At 41.2% G+C, this 17,179-nt stretch overlaps 1 protein-coding gene across 1 annotated transcript in view; it reads right to left on the bottom strand.

Moving 5' to 3' along the window:
* Positions 1 to 6,082: 6,082 nt before the first annotated feature.
* Positions 6,083 to 17,179, bottom strand: part of LOC139639197 (serine/threonine-protein kinase PAK 1-like) — a 35,820-nt gene continuing 24,723 nt past the window's right edge. Inside the window, 9 exon segments of the mRNA XM_071513279.1 lie at positions 6,083 to 6,336; positions 7,888 to 8,025; positions 8,294 to 8,490; positions 9,317 to 9,416; positions 9,866 to 9,983; positions 11,626 to 11,738; positions 13,963 to 14,011; positions 14,856 to 14,919; positions 16,058 to 16,081. Coding sequence (XP_071369380.1) covers positions 6,250 to 6,336; positions 7,888 to 8,025; positions 8,294 to 8,490; positions 9,317 to 9,416; positions 9,866 to 9,983; positions 11,626 to 11,738; positions 13,963 to 14,011; positions 14,856 to 14,919; positions 16,058 to 16,081 — 890 coding nt within the window. The 3' untranslated portion in view covers positions 6,083 to 6,249.

Here is a 17,179-nt window from a genome sequence, read left to right as displayed (position 1 = left end):
CACGTGGCCCTAATCCTCTTTTCCGTAGAAGAAGACAAACCCATACACCCTTAGTTCCATGATACACCCATCCATTTACTTTCCACTGCGCTACTTCAATGTGAAACTACTTCCTGTTTATAGTCGTGTCTTCTTCATGCAACCGTTTCGTGCTGGAAAAACTGAATTTTGACGCTTTATGAGCCACTAACACGTAATTTAGCGTTAGCGAGTTGTGTTTATTTCACCTATTTGTGTGAGATCAGGTTGGATTAAGATGTACACTACAAAGTCTCCATGGTGCAACTAAAGAAAGACATAGCTTTAGTGTCAAACCACATTCAGTGCAAGATTTAGTGTCGACTTTACACCCCAACTTACAATCCAATATTGGCTGCTAGGTAGTTAGCATGCTAGCTGATATTGTTCGTAGTATGATTGCTGTGGCTTAAAGTGGCTTATCAGTGGACTGTTTGTTAGTAGTGTTTGCTAAATTGTTAGCATATTGGATTTTTTGTACCATGCTAGTCACATGACCAGACCTCATAGTCCCACACACACTGTTTGATTGACAGGTGATCTCTAGGAAGTTTAGTGCAGAAATAACGCAGCAATGAGCGCTGAGCAACAAAGATGGAGACTAAATAAAGAAAATGAGGAACTTGAGGAGGATTAGGCCTGCCTTTTTCATTTTTGTACCGTCAATCGTTATGTAAGAGCTGGTGTCATTTTATTCCAATAATGGATCTCTCTCTCTCTCTCTCTCTCTCTCTCTCTGTCACTCTCCATATTGTCCAGTGCAGCAGTACCAAGAGTATAATCTTTCAAAAAAGTTGCTATTGTTAATATTGCTTATGTAAGATCTGAGCTCGGGTTCTCGGAAATGGAAACTTTGCTTATCAAACACCACTCCCCCTCCTCCTCTTCCTCCTCCTCCTCTTCTCCCTAAACGAAAGCTGATGTCCTGCTCTGATATGTTTTTCCCGCTATTATTAGTGAAGCTTATGTACTGGAGAGTTTAAGCTGGATAGAAACATTTTTTTTTTCAAACTCTCTGTCCTTCTGTTCCCCACCTCCCTGTTTTCATGCTCCCTCTCTCCTCTTCCCATTCCTCGTTTATCTCCTCCAACCTTTTCTCCCCCTTTTTTGTCTCTCTTCTTCTCTGTCCTCTTTCCTCTCCTCATCCCCTTTTCCTCTCTTACCTCCTCCCCCCCTTTTGTCTGCTCTCCATCTCCCTTTAATCTGATATATTGACGTTTAAAAATGCTACATGTAGCACCTTTAAGATAAGTTATTGCCAACTACACTGAAGTTGCATTTTCAAATATATCCATCTTTTGTGGTCCCAACTCTTTTAGAAGGAACTAAAAACATGGAAGCAGGAGGGTGGATTACAATATGAATGACTAAATATTGAAAATGAAAAGTAACAAACAAGAGTTAATTTTATACTTGAGAGAGTTTGGCAGGATGGATTATGGGTAAATATTGAGGCTAGGTAACGCTGGGAGTTTTTCATTACCGATACCTTCTCTAAATCTTCAAATATGATACAGAATGCAAAATTATACTTTTGTGATACTTCTTTGTTGCATGATATATTGAACAGGCAAGATACCAGTGAAGGAAGCCAAAAGTGTGCGTATGTACTGTATCTTCTCTCCTTGCAGTGTCTATCCAACCTGAATAAAGTTAAAGCCAATTAAACATTCAATATTGATCAGTCCAGCCCACAGGAGCTTTGATGGAGAATAATAAAAAAAAAAAAAGCAGACCACGTTGTCAGTTTTTGTACAGTTTTATTCGTTTCATTTTTAAGAGAGTCGTTCAAATAATCAAAATGACTTACAAACAGATAAATTATGGCTCTGATACACAGGGGAGTGAAGACTTCATCTGACAGGAGCCGTCTCGTCCTGGACTGAACCGGGTCCCTCCCCTCCCCTCCTCTAAAGCACTAGTCACTTCCTGGATTGCGCCAAGGTCTGTGACATTACTCAGGTTGAGACAACGATGATGTAATATTTTCACCTCTCCCTCCCAGATCTTTTTGCTTTTATAGTGGAATTTGAACCACTTTTCCTTTGTTTTGTGTCAGGGAGGAAGAGGCGATAATGTTACGCTCTCTTGTTTTGTTGTCACTCCTCCAACATGGCGCCGTGCCCCACTGGTTCTCAGCAACATTCCCCGACAGGCCTTTGTTCTTCCAGACTCCAGGCTCGTGTCAGTCTATGGGTCGCTTACGGGACTCAACCTGAGAGCCTACAGACCTTGGACCGTACCAAGTCTAAATCCCCCTAAAAGACGCTAAGATAACTGTGTACCGCTTGCTGAGATCACATGGTCTGTTGAGACCGTTCATACAGTAACCAGATTATTTTTACCAAAGTCATTCGTAGTATTCCACTGGGACTGCGGTCGAGGAGTGTTTGTAAGTCTTGCCTTGCGTTCACACTGCGAGCAACATGATCAACAAGTCACCGAACAGACGCTCAGCAAGCTCGTCGGCTGAGAAACGTTTTCGCGGTCATCGGCCGTCAACAGCCGGCCACATTTCCGTACTTTTACCTGCCGATGTGATTTTGTTTCATCAACAATAATTCAGATTGACAAATGCAAAATGGAGAAGTAGATTCCAGCCATTCTAAGATTCCTAGTTCTCTACAACTTTTATATGAAAGTTAAGTATTTTTCTGTTGTTTTTTTTTTTATTAATGCTACTTAGTGTTTCCCAGCTAGCTATGTTAAAACCATGTACTGTAACACTATGAAAGGCAAAACCAAAGCACCGAAAAATACATGGTCTGCCTGTTCAAAAGTTTGTAGCTGCAGTTCACTACAGAGATGCAGTGGGAGAATAGAATAGTATAGAATCTGTCAGAATAGAATGACACATCAACCAATCAGCTCGCAGTGTGAACATCATGTGAGTGTTTGTTTAATCTGCTCGGAGTGCCAGATGGGTGGGGCTTGGCTGTTCGGCCCAGGTCTGGTTCCCATCTTGATACGTTAAACACCAGGTTTTCATGATCGGACGACCGCCGCAACGTTCAGCGAAGATGACCCCATCAAAATACCATGAACTGGTAAAAATAATATTTTACCAAGGTTAAAGGATAATTTTAAAGGACAATTCCTGTTATTTTCATGTGATAGACAGTTCTTGGGTGTGAGAATAGTCTGACTTCGTGGTAAAATTATCTACAATAGTTGTTTCATAGTGAGCAGGCATGGTTTGGTCACCCATTCATTCAGCGTTAATGGTTCCTATTGACTAATACCTGCTGACAGTTAGTAGAGCTAAACCACATGGTGAGATCAACTGGTTTTCAGACCATCCTCCCGCCAAAGAGCGATCTCATGAAAAAACACAGAATAGTCCTTTAAGTCCAGCTGTGTGCCGGGGTTCAGACCAAGATACACAGGCAACAATTTAAGGCACTGACAGATGGCTACTTCGATATTTTTCATGAATTTAAGAGCAATTCATTGACCATTTTCAACCCAATAAAAAGGAATTGTTCAGATTTCTAACCAGGAAACTGACTTAATATTCCCATGATGCATCTAAAACGTTCAGACAAAAATCCCTCTCCCTGTCCACAGCAATATTGCCCATTTCCGTTGCCTTAAAATATTGCCGGTGTATCATTGCCTTTAGACTGGTACTAAAGTAGTCTTGCACCTGTGAAACAGTTTAAGGCCAGAGGTACATTGACACTACATAAAAAACAAAACAAAAAAACCCCAAAAAGAAATCAGAGTGACTGGTTTGAATACATGTTTTGGATGTTCTGTATGCTTGGTGTATTTACATTGCAGGCTTGTAGCTGATGCTTTTATCCAGAGTGATAAAACATGGCTGTTGATGGAAACCTTGGCTGTTGCAGGAGTCGAACCTGTGACGTCTCTGTTACGGGGCGGTTTGACACCCAGAGGTTGTGACGCAGCTGAAGAACGGGGAAAACGAGTGAAAAATGCCTCTCGAGTCTACTGAAAAATCGCATTCACTCTTTCTGTAATGTTCACTTGTCGTCCCTTAACTTCAGCAGCGAAATCCAAAACACATACTCAAATCATAACAAATCAAAAAGAAAAAACAGAGAGAGAACTGATTTCTGACATTGGTATTCCAAAATCCATTATAAAAACAGAAGGAGTCGCTAAACAAAGTCTGAAACAGATTGTTCTGATTGATGCTGTACTTCTTTTTTTTGTTTGTTTCTCCACATAAAATGTACATCGTATGTTCAGAGGGGTTGTGGGGATCTGATAGTCCTCCAGGCATTATTTTTCTTCTTCTTCTTCTTCATCAGAAAATAGGATCGAGATATGATCTTTCCTACCGTTATCGTACACAAGCATCCTTCATGTATCGTCACTATACGTTTCAGCATTATCACAATTCATATTTCGTTTTTTTTTTTATCTTAAACGTACCATATAAAAAAAAAAGATTGGTTGACATGCGCATTCTCTCCCTCACAGTCTCAGCGTCAAGCCCGCAGACAGTGAAGTCCCAGAGCCGGGGATGGAGCGAGGTTGGCAGGTTGCATTGTGGGTAAATATTGAGGCTGGGTACCGTTGGGAGTTTTTCAGTACGAGTACTTTCTCTAAATCTTCAATTATGATACAGATTGTAAAATTACACTTTTTTTTTATACTTTCTTTGTCACAGTACAGTTCAATGTGTAACCTGTTCATTCTGTGACATTCTGTACCTGCCGTCTGATTCCTTCAGACCGCGCTGAACTGATTTTTCGACTTTAAAAGGAGAACACCGATGTCATTTAGAGTAACGGCCCATTTACTTCTGTCTACGTCTAGTTTACATTTCTCTAATCATTTTTGCAGCGCATGCTGTATGTAATTCAATTTTGTAACATTTGAGATTTAACAAATGAAGGCTTCATGTTTACTGAGGGATTCTCTCGCTCTGTGGAAGCTGTTTTTCATACTGGACAAGAATGAATGGCAGCAAACGGTTTCTTCTGAAGGACGAACAAGCGCTGATACCTGCAACTATGCTGACTGTGCGGAAACGAGAGAGGAAGCTGGACCGCTAGCACAAACTTTAAAAAACACCGGTATTATCCTTTAATGATCGATTGATTGGTGTCACTTTTTGATACTACTGTCTCTTCTCCATGGCCTACAGATTATTGAGGTCTTGCCAACAACAGGTGAGATGACCAACACTTACTGCTGTAGAGTCACCAGTTCCTTAGCGATGCCCCTGTAGGAGCAGCATGGAGCCAACATGGCTGCCTGCCGGTGAAAACCTCCCACGTCCAAAACCCGGTCCATCCACGGCTCTGGGTGTGCCAGTGTTTCCTCATTATAATTAATATTATTAATATTCTACAACTCACAGCTCACACTGCAGACAGGACAAAGTACCAAACCTCACCAGCTCTTTGTCAAAAACTACCATAGGCAACGCTACAATCAACTTAATGAACATCCCAAACCCGACGCCCCCCCCCCCCCACCACGAGAAACACACTCACACACACACACACACTTAATTTTTAAAAAAGAATCGATAAAACGAAAATCGCCGAATGCACTTTCAGAACGAAGATGAAGATAACAGTCAGTCAGACAGACAGGTAAAATACTCCGACCCAAACCCAAAGAAAAATACCAACAAGCTGGCCCCCCTAAAACACACACACACACACACACACACACAAACACACACACACGCACACACACACAAACACACACACACACACAGTCTGCAGCAGAGAGAGTTGGTTGGCTGATGTGGTCCGGGGCTTTCACAGACAGGAGGAAAACAAAACAAAAAAAACACAAACTGCCATGAGTCTTTGGGCTCTCTCCTCCAATCCGGTTCGCCGTACCGACCGGAGGACCATGACATCACTTCATCGCCGAACGATGATGTCATTCATTTGGCCCCTTCTTCCTCTCCAAACAAACCAGTGGAGTGTTGAAAAAGAGGCTTGGGTGGGGTAACGGTTTCCGTTTCTACCCCATTTCTCCCTGGTGGGGGGTGAGGGGGGTGGGTTGGGGTGTCAGGGGTGTGGGGGTGGAAGGGGGGGGGGGGGTGTCAAGCTTGGGTTCAAAGGTCGCAGGGTCAAGGGGGAGTTGGTGTGAGTTATAAGAGAGAGAGCGAGAGATGCTGCAGGTATTGGATTGGTCTTGTAACTCCACCCCAACAAAAAAACAGAAAAGAGGAGAGAGAGAGAGAGAGAGATAGATAGATGGATGGATAGACAGATAGATAGTAGAGTGCAAGGCTAGCTAGCGGTTGTTCTTGGCGGCTTCCTTGGCGGCCAGGATGAGAGGAGTCAGACTGGAGAGAGGCTTCGCCACCTTCAGAAACTGATGCTGAGAGAGGGAGGGGTGGAGGGAGGAGAAGGAGGAAGGGAAAAGAGGGGTGAGAGAGGGAAGGAGGAAGGAGAGAGAGGGAAGGAAGGAGGGGGAGGAGGAGAGAAAGAAAGAGAGATGGAGGAAAAGAGTGAGAAGAAAGGAGGGAGAGGGAGAGATAGGGGAAGGAGAGAGGGAAGGAGGGAGGGAGAGAGGACAAGGGTGAGTGGGAGAGAGAGGGAAAGGAGGGAAGAGAGATGATAGGAGAGGAAGAGAGGTGGGAGAGAGGGAAGGAGGGAGGAGAGATGATAGAAGAGGAAGAGAGGAGGGAGAGGGAAGGAGGGAGGAGAGAAGGAAGGAGGGAAGAGAAAATGGGGGAGGATAGGAGGGAGAGGGGGAAGAAGGAGAGAGGGAGAGAGAGAGTGCAAGGGAGGATGGGTGAGGCAGGAAGAAAAGAAAGGGGAAGAGAACGGGTGGAGGGGGAGAAAAGAAAGAAACAGGAATTTCAGTATATAGTTAAATCAATTATCAATTAAGAATCAATTAGGTTTCCACTGCATGACTGTTCTGGAGAAAACAATAACGTCTGTAACACCTTAACCTCGGGTGATGCTTGAAATTAGTTTCATCTTTTGACATGTCACTCGGGAATCAAATTAATAGAAAGAAAGACTTGATTTCTGACTTTGAAATCAAAATCTTTTATTCAATAATCACAATTTTGGCTTGAGTTTAAATCATCTAACTTGTATGAAAGAGACTTTTAAAACATGGCAGCAAGTCAGATTCTCATGTACATGGCTGTCCTTATATAACCCTGGATACAGTCTCACACACAACCAACATTAAACTCAATTACTTCAGAGAATGCCGACTCCCTCTTCCCCATCCTCCCTCACCACACACACACACACACACACACACACACACGCACACACAAACCATTAAATTCAATTACTCCCTTAACAGTCCTCCCACTGAAGCATCTCAGTTCCAGCCCTGACTCATCCAACAGTTACACAACTCACTTTTCTGTCTCTTTGTCTGTCTGTCTCCCAGCCAAACACGCACACACACACACACACACACACACACACACACACACACACACACACACACACACACACATACACACAATAAAGAACCCTTTGGTTCAGTACAGAGCCATGTTCAATTAGTTCTACACAGGGCCTTTACGGTGCTATAAAGAACATTTTAAAGCTGCACTAGGTAAGATTTTCATGTAAAAAGATACACCCGTCTTCAGTTTAAATCATAAATTGGGGCTGCAACAGAGAAGAGCGTCCCATTCCGACTAATTGGGACGCTGTAGTTTGCCCCAAATTAAATTCTGGTGAGGATTCAAAACTTGATGAATCGAAAATACAAAACTGTCTCCTAAACAGCAGCGAGGGAACGCTCTGACGATGGCTGAACCTGCTGCTAATGTTTTTTTTTCACCATCTTCTAAATGCTATGCTTGTTATTTAGTAAGTGCAGTGTACGGAGATGAGAATGCTTTTCTAAACACACACACACACACACACACACACACACACACACTCTGTGTACCTGCAGCAGCTCTTTCGCCGACCCTCTCTTCTCCACGTCCATCTCCAGGCATCGGTTCAGGAAGTCTCTGAATATCGTCGACAGTTTCTCGGGGTTCTGGAGCTCCGGTGTCCCGTTGGTTGCTATGAGATACAGCGCCTAGGCAACGCACCACAGCAACCGGTTAATTGACTTCATATGATATGACACGACAGGTGCACAAACATGCTTTAGCTATGTTTATCGAGGAAATTTAACCAACTTTTGCTGTTTCCGTTCAGCGTTTCCAACTCCACACATTCACATAAAAACAAACCTAAGCGGAAACCAAGCTACTGTCTCTCTCTTACACTAAAAGGAAAACACTCTCACACTCTCACCCCACACACACACACACACACACACACACACACACACGCGTACTCACCCTGAGTGGGTTTTCGTTCAGGTACGGCGGCTCCCCCTCCACCATCTCTATAGCCATGATGCCCAGGGACCAGATGTCCACTTTGGGGCCGTACGCCTTGCGGGTCACGACCTCCGGAGCCATCCAGTACGGCGTCCCGACCATGGTGCTGCGCTTACTCTGCTCTGGAGTGATCTGGGCGCAGAACCCAAAGTCAGCTGGAGGAGGAGAGAGAGAGGAGGAGAGAGGAGAGGAGAGGAGAGGAAGGAATTAGTCAACTTGTTTTACAACTTTTAAATCATCGCTCTCTCCTTATCCCCAAAAATTAGAAAACCAGCCCAAATTTCCCATGCAGTTCTGAAATTTGATCATGTATTTGAATGGGGTTTCCGAACTTACTCAGTAAGTACATGACCTCATAACGTTTAAGATAAGATAAGATAAGATAAGATAAGATGGCATTTTATTGATCTCTTAGGGGAAATTCGGGTGTCATAGCAGCAATTGGCAGAACAATGCCAAGGCAGTACAGGAAAGGTAACAAGTGAATAAAAAATAGTACAGGAAAGTAATAAGGCAATATAAATAAATATAAAACTATGAAGATAAAAACATAAAACTATTAAAAGTGTCTCAAGTGTTTAAGTGGTGTTGGGCATTAAGTCCATTAAGTTGAGTTTAAATTAAACTTTATAGAAGTTTAAATTAAATTAAATAAAGTTTGCAAAATTGCTGTTATATTCTGAAAATTCCACACAACAATAGTGATTTAGACGGAAGATGAATCTAAATATTTCTACTATGGACACCTTGTCCTCAGTAGTGGGACATAGTTATAAACTGGTAAAAAAATAGAGTCATGGCTCCCCCTGCTGGTCAAAAGGGGCAACTACAACAACAACAAACAAATCCTATATCACAACTACAGCTGCTGTTCTGCGGATAGAATAACAAACCGACTCGCCCTCCCAATGTAAAAAACCAAAAAACCCAAACAAACAGAAAGAGATGTTAAAGGTCGAAAGCCTCTGTCTGTTGACTGACTGAGTTTGACGGAGCCGTCCATGCCCAGCAGGATGTTGTCGCTCTTGATGTCTCGATGGATGACCTGGTTAGAGTGGAGGAACTCTAACGCCTGCAGACACTGTAGAGAGAGAGAGAGAGAGACAGAGAGAGATGGAAGAGAGAGAGAGAGAGAGAGAGAGAGAGGGAGAGAGAGACAGACAGGGAGAGAGAGAGAAATATGAGTGGTTGCTCAAGTTGCTAGTGGTGTAAATGTCCAGGAACGTGCACCCTAATACACACACACATACACACACACACACACACACACACACACACAAAGAAACATAGTTAACTACTTGGACAGGTTACTCATACTCATTCAAACTCAAAACTCACATTCAATAAAACTCAAACAGACAGTCAAACTCACACACACACACACATTTCTGAGACCGATATGAGGAGTTTCTTTCTAAAATGCTTTGAAATTGTTGAATTTGTTGAACTTTTTTACTGACTGAAATTCACCAGACAGATGATTCTACCTTCCAAACCCAAACTCTTCTGTATTGATTTTACTGTTTCTACCTCTCTGCACACGGCGGCGATCTGGGCTTCGTCCATGCAGGTTTCCGTGACGACGTCGGTCAGCGAACCTCCGGCCAGGTACTCCATCACCACCCACAGCTCATCCCCCACCAGGTAACTACGGCAAACCACACACACATACGTAGATATTTACATTAACAACATAAAACACAGGACATTTTAACTTCTGATTGAGTGTTCTGTGAAACGCTTCAAGACGGGAAATTCCCTTGAGAAGCAGAGGGGATTGATGTCGTCACACAGGATCAATTCAATTACTGAAAATACATTTTTGTATTTTATCATTTACATTTTGTTCCCTTTTGCCTGATGAAAGTCTCAGAACTGCAACATTGCAATTCTTCAATAAAATGTTTTAATAAAATCTTCAATAAAATGTTCTTTCAGGAGTCTCTTCGCACATTTTGTTCCCTTAACACCCTATATATTTAAAAAAAATAAATAAATAGGTTTCATATTAGTAAAATGAACAATTCTAATGTAAATAATTGTATTTTGTCAAAAGCTTAAAAACTTGAAATGCACAAAGTTTTGACAGCAGCTACAGTCCTGCAAATATGTATTCTCTTTCTCTCTCACACACACACACACACACACACACACACACATACACAGAGTATATCAGCGACAGAGAAAACCTGGTTTCCATGGGGATGACAGTGTTACCACCGGTCATCTGTGCGTCCATCATTGTCTTGAGAGTCAGACAAGTAACTACGGTAACCAATCACCGGGTGGCCGCTGGGTTGCCATGGTGACAGCGACACTACTGAACTGCAGCAGGCCTTCTCATATTTCAGTATTCATAGTTCAAGGCCGAGACACAGAATGTATTTTCTCCAACTTGTTTCACACAGTTAGATGCGTTAGATGTTTTTCAGCCCGACTGGAGAGGAAACCGGACTGTTCCCCGCTTCAGAGAAACAACATCAACAAACTAGAAGCCAATCAGCAGAGCGCAAACCTCTGACAACACAAGCTTTATACAGCTTTATATTTGTTTATCGTATGTCTTCCAGGTTTGATTTTCCTACAAAACAGCACCTGAATGCGTCAGGAGCCGACATGGAAGTCCTGGATGTCAGACTTTCCCACCAGCACTTGAACGCAGCATAACACTTATCCTATAATGGCGGAAATCCCAGATGCGGATCATCACCAAAATGTTAGTCAAATCCATTTGTCATTTTTTTTTAGATATCTTGCTAACAAACAGACAGACAGAGAGACAGAGAGAGACAGAGAGAGATACAGACAGACAGACAGACAGAGAGAGAGAGAGAGAGAGAGAGAGAGAGAGAGAGAGAGAGAGATACAGACAGACAGACAGACAGACAGGAGTGGAAACATAACCTTCTCCCAGCTTCGTTAGCGGAGGAAACCACAAAGGAAGAAGTTTTTAGGTCCTGGAAGCGCTCCGACTCGGTTATGGAGAGTCATGGAAAACTCACCAGAGCCACAGAGGAAACCCAGGATCCAGAACCAGAGCTGAATGGGGGTTGATTTTGGTTTTGGGCTAAATTTGGATACTTAATTATAATAAACAGAGACTCTATATTTGTTTGTGTTAGAAGAGGAAACAAGGGTTTAATTATAATGTAATCTTCCATTTTCCACACATCACATTTTCTCCAGCAGACGTGGAAATTTTCACCAACGCTGAATGAATACAGAGGAAACTCTGGAGCGTACTGGCAGCAGTGTGTGTGGGTGTGTGTGTGTGTGTGTGTGTGTCTAACCTGTCCAGGTAGTTGACTATGTTGGGGTTCTTGTTTTCCCTCATCACCAGAATCTCATTGATGATCAGCTCCTTCTTAGGCTGCTGCTGCAGGTTCATCTGTTTAATGGCAACCTGAGAGAGAGAGAGAGAGAGAAATATGACTTCTTCTGATTTTCCACTGTATTTAGGACTAACATTCATGTCAATAAAGCATATAGAACTGAACAGAAACTGAGGAAACCCTTTAAATTACAGGCCATTAAGTACATAGTAAAGACTGGAAATGACAAGTAATATCCAAGTAAAATAGATGTAATAACTCATTATAACATTAGAATGACTGGTAATTGCTGATAATAATTACTAATATACAAGTAAAAAAGGTTTTCTGTTGTTTTCTGTTATTTGTGAAGAGTTACTATGGAGTACGCTTGTATACCTATGTGAATATTGTACATAGTACTGTACAATATTCAGTACGGCACGTCTTTTCTAAATAATACAGTGTATTATTGTATGTATTCTACATTATAAACAAATGAAAACCTAAAAAAACATTGTTTCTGCACAGGTGTCGTCACTTTCTGTAATGAATGGAAGATAAATCAATAGAGACAGTGTGTTTCTTCCTTTTTTAGCTATTTTTTTTCAAAAACGTGTGGTAGTTCCTCTTATCTAATACAATTACAGGAAAGCACCTTACTCAGTAATTACCAGTCTAACTAGTTATTTAATCTATTTTTCTTGGGTATTACTTAGTTATTTTCGGTAATTACTGCATAATTTATGGACTGTAACTTTAAGGGTTACCGAAACTGAAAAAGCAAAGACGTTGGAGAGAGGCAGAATGAGAGAGAGAGAAAAAAAAAATAAAGAAATGTGTGGCAAAGAGGGAAAGGCAGAATGAGTGAGAAAGACGAGGAGACAGAAAACGGATGAGGAAGGAATAAAGGAGATAGAAGACGAGAAGGGAAATTGTGGGAAAGTCGAGGCAGAGGACAGATAGACAGAAGAAGAAAATATGGAGCTGCAGAGGAATTAAAAGGTTGTCAGGCGGTTTAATCCTCAGTGAGTGAAAGTGAGCAGGATCATCCTGACAGACGAGCTGAGCAGATTCAGACTGAACCTGAAGCCACAGCTGTCTAACCAGACTTAAATCCATTTAACGCCACAACGTCTTCACTGTGTAAACTCCAGATGAACTCACTTTCCTCTTGCTTAATAACCCTTTACATGCTGGATGAATTTAGTTTTCCCTCAGATTTCCCCTTTAAACGCTGGCACTCTGGTTGAACTTAATTCCCCTTCTAACTTGCGCTTAACTTTTAAAACTCTGACATTCTGGCTGAACTTTATTATCCCTTAAACCTCCCATTAACCCCTTAGACTCTGGCACACTGGTTAAACTTAATACCCCTTCTAACTTGCGCATAACTTTTAAAACTCTGACATTCTGGCTGAACTTTATTATCCCTTAAACCTCCCATTAACCCCTTAGACTCTGGCACACTGGTTGAACTTAATTCCCCTTCTAACTTGCGCATAACTTTTAAAACTCTGACATTCTGGCTGAACTTTATTATCCCTTAAACCTCCCATTAACCCCTTAGACTCTGGCACACTGGTCGAACTTAATTCCCTCTTTAACTTGCACTTAAACCCTTAGACTAGCATTCCAGCTGAAATAAATTTCCCTTTAACTTACTCAACCATGTAGATTCTGGCTTTCTGGTTGAACTTAATCTTCCCTTAAAACGTTCTCTTATTATTTTTGATTCCAGCACCCTGGCTGAACCAATTCCCCTTAAACATCCCCTTAACTATTTACACTCTGGCAATCTGGCTAAATTTAATCTCCCCCTTAAACTTCTCCTTTACCCTCTGAACTTAATTTCCCCTTAAATTTCCACTTAGCCATTTAGAATCTGGCACACAGGCTCAACTAGATTCCCCCTTAATTTCTCCTTAACCTTTTAGCTTCTCTCCTTAACTGCACAGCATGGGAGCTTTAACATGGTTAGCACAGCCAGGCTTCGCTCACATCCACCGTGCTCCAATTTAAGTGAAAGTAGAGATTTAAATGTTTATGATGTCATCGAATATGTCAAAAAACAAACCAGGGAAACTTAAAGGGAAACTTTGACATTTCACATTTTAGTTCATTTTCTTCACCAGACACTTATAAAACTGTGGAATAAAACTTTCTACCTTTGTCCTCCAGTTTCCCTAAAATGTCTCGTTAGCATTGCTAGCATTCCCCATTGAAACCAACGGAGAAGAAGAGAGGAAGGAAGGAAGGAAGAGAGGAAGGGAGCGAGGGGGGAAAGAAGGGATGAAGGAAGAATAAGAGACTGACCTCCTGTCCTGTAGCGATGTCTATGGCTGTGTACACTGTCCCAGACGCCCTGAAAACACACAGAGAGACCGGTCGTCACATGAAAACCTCTCCTCTCCTAAACGTACGCTCTGGTAACTCTTTACTTGAAGCGCTTATATGCGACAATAAGCAGATTATAAACCTGTTTGAAGCAGAGATAAACTTTGTTTACAATATAATCATCAGCAGCAAGGCACTGAAGCCCCACCTGCTCCGTCACTGTGAGTCTTTCTGGTATGAGCAGCGGTGGAAAGAGGACTAAAACATCCTAACCAAGTAGAAGTACTGTTTCTCTGCTGATATTTTACTTAAGTAGAAGTAAAAGTAGTGGTGTAAAAAATCTACTTAAAAGTGCTTTAAAATGTACTCAGAGTAAAAATTTGTGGGCTACTTTTTTGGAAAAGAGAGCGTTGTTACATGTGATCGTTTCCAAGAAATTTTAAAAAGGAAGAGAGGACAGAATTCAAGATTGAATCATTTAACTGGAAAATTGTACACAATAAAGTGCACAAACAAAGTAAAGGCAGATTTCTCTTCTCTTTTCTTCTGACTGTTCACTGTGAACGGCTCTAGTTTCTGTTGCTTATGGAGAGACAAAAAAATCTGTGCTCTGTAATGGATGTGATTTAAAACGTAGCTAAGTATAATACTCCAGTAAAAACATTCTTAAAAGTAAAATTTAAAGGTACACACAAGTACACAAAAAAGCCACTCAGTTACAGCAAAGTGAGTAAATGTAGTTAGTTAAATGTAGTTAGCAGTCAGAGTAAATGTAGTTAGTTGGGGACAATTCTACAATGTGAATGTAATATAATGTAATTATCTAATCAGCCACAGCAGGTTCCTAATAGACGTTTTGTTGGTGGACTCACCCCTGTCCGATCTTCTCAAAGCGGGTGTATTTCTTCTTGGGGTCTCCAACACTTACTATACTCCCTGATAGAGAGACAGAGAGAGAGAGAGAGAGAGAGAGAGCATTTATTGGCTGATCAGAACAAGCAGTAATGTGTAGAGGAAAGAAAGAGAGGGAGAAAGAAAGAGTCTCACTGTTTGAGCCACAGATAAATGGCATTCATGTGTTCATTTCACCACAACAGAATTTGAATGGATAGAACAGGCAGGTTTCTTTCTATCCATCCTCATTCTACTGTATTATGTACATCGTCACACTCAGGTCAATGCAGCATGCTGACTGGGAGAAAGAGCAGAGAGAAGAAGAGAGAGGCGGAGAGAAAGAATGGGGGATGAAACTAAACTAAACGAGTGGGGGGGGGGAAATGAGAGGAAAATTCACAAAAAGTTAAAACACCTCAGAGAGCAAGAAAGAAATAGAGAAGGAAACCAAAAGTGACAGACAGAATGTAAGAATGAGAAAGAAAGAAAGAAAGAAAGAAAGAAAGAAAGAAAGAAAGAAAGAAAGAAAGGTGTGGAGAAAAGAGGAGCGAAGACAAGACCAGAGAGTGAAAGGAAGCAAGAAAGAAGATGAAGAAGGAAAGATGAGAAGACAGGAGAAAATAGAAGCAAAGAAGGAAAGAAATAAAGAAAAAAGAAGAGAACAGGAAAAAAGAAAGGGAAGATGACAAGAGAAAGGAGGAAGAGGAAAAATAAGGAAGCAAGTAAAAAGAAAGTAGACAATAGAGGAAGAAAAGAAAGAAAGAAGATAGGAGAAAAGAGGAGAGGAGAAACAAAGATGACAAAAAAGAAAGAAATCAAGAAAGAAATCAAGAAAAAAGAAAGAGGAAAGGAGAAGAGAAAAGGGGAGAGGAGAAAGAAAGATGACAAAGAACGATGTCAAAGAAAGAAAGGAAAAAGAAAGAAAGAAAGAAAGAAAGAGAGAGAGAGAAAGAAAGAAAGGTGAAGACCGGCTCTGCCTGCACTTCAGTAATCAGAGTCCACAGCAGGAAAGTGATTAGAGGACAAAAGTTGGAGTCACTCGGTAACCGCGGGAGATTGGACGGTGGAGAGAGAGAGGAGGACCAATCAGACGTGAGGGTTGGACAGTGGGGGGTGGGGACAGTGGATAGCGGGTCTGTCAATCAGAGAGACGGACAGACAGGCAGTATCCTGGTCTTACCAGTAGAGGGAGACCTGAGCACGTCTGGACAGGCAGGGGGCATGGTTTAGAAAATATACAGCTGTTCATTATGGTTCAAAAATACAACATTACATTTCATTATGGGGAATACTTTTTAAAAAATACAGGATTTAATTATGGAGCATGAGGTATGGTTAGAAAAATACTGGGTAATAGTTTTAAAAAATACAGGCTTTTATTGTGAAGTTTGGGGCATGGTTTCAAATATATACAGGCTTTTAATTAAATAGAATAAAATCAGTTAAATATACAAGCTGTATATCATTATGTGGAATAGTTTTTTAGAAAACACAGGACTTGAGGCCACATGAGGTGTCGCTTTAAAAAAAAATACAAAACTAGATGTCACTGTGGGCAATAGTTTTAAAATATACAGGCTTTTATTGTGAAATCCGGAGCATGGTTTAAAAAATATTAAGCTTTCATTTATCTGGGATGCAGTACAGATTAAAAATAGAAAGTGTCATTTTTAAAAAAATACAATACAAAAAATACTTTTATTCTGAATCTTGCAGCATGGGTATGGTTAAATATACAACCTTTAAGTTGTGTGGTGTGAGCTATAGTTTCAAAAATTATAATCTTACATATCATTATGCAGAAATATAGAAAATTCTGAACCTTCAGGCATGATTTAGAAAACCTACAGGCTTTCAATATAACATGGAGATTGGTTTGGTTGGGCATGATTTCAAAGATATGAAGCCTTTTAACATATACCATGGTATATGATAAAATAACACATATCCAGGCTTAGAATGATGTCGCATGGGACACGATGTAAACAGTATGGATTTGGTTATCAGTATGGGGAACAGTTTAATGAAAGCCCAGGCTTTTATTGTGAAATTTCAGCATGTTTGAGAAAATATAGAGGCTTTGAATAGGTAAAATATCTACTTTGAAATGGGGTTTAGCTCAAAGAATAAAGACTTTGATATAATTACAGGACATGGGGGAGGATTTTGGAGTTTTTCTATGTTGCATCATGAGGCACGGTTTAAAGAAATATAACCTTTTATCAGTAAGCATGTTGGACGGCTACATACTAAGCAAAGACCAGCACAGTAGTTGTTTTACCAGCAGAAACAGACCCATTCT

Source organism: Centroberyx affinis, unplaced genomic scaffold, assembly GCF_046629955.1.
Source record: "Centroberyx affinis isolate AG114_WGS23_722 - 3 ecotype Tasmania unplaced genomic scaffold, CSIRO-AGI_Caff_v1 ptg006940l_1, whole genome shotgun sequence".
Lineage (NCBI taxonomy): Eukaryota > Metazoa > Chordata > Actinopteri > Beryciformes > Berycidae > Centroberyx > Centroberyx affinis.
The sequence above is the reverse complement of the archived record's forward strand: the minus strand, read 5'-3'. Positions and strand labels throughout refer to the sequence as shown.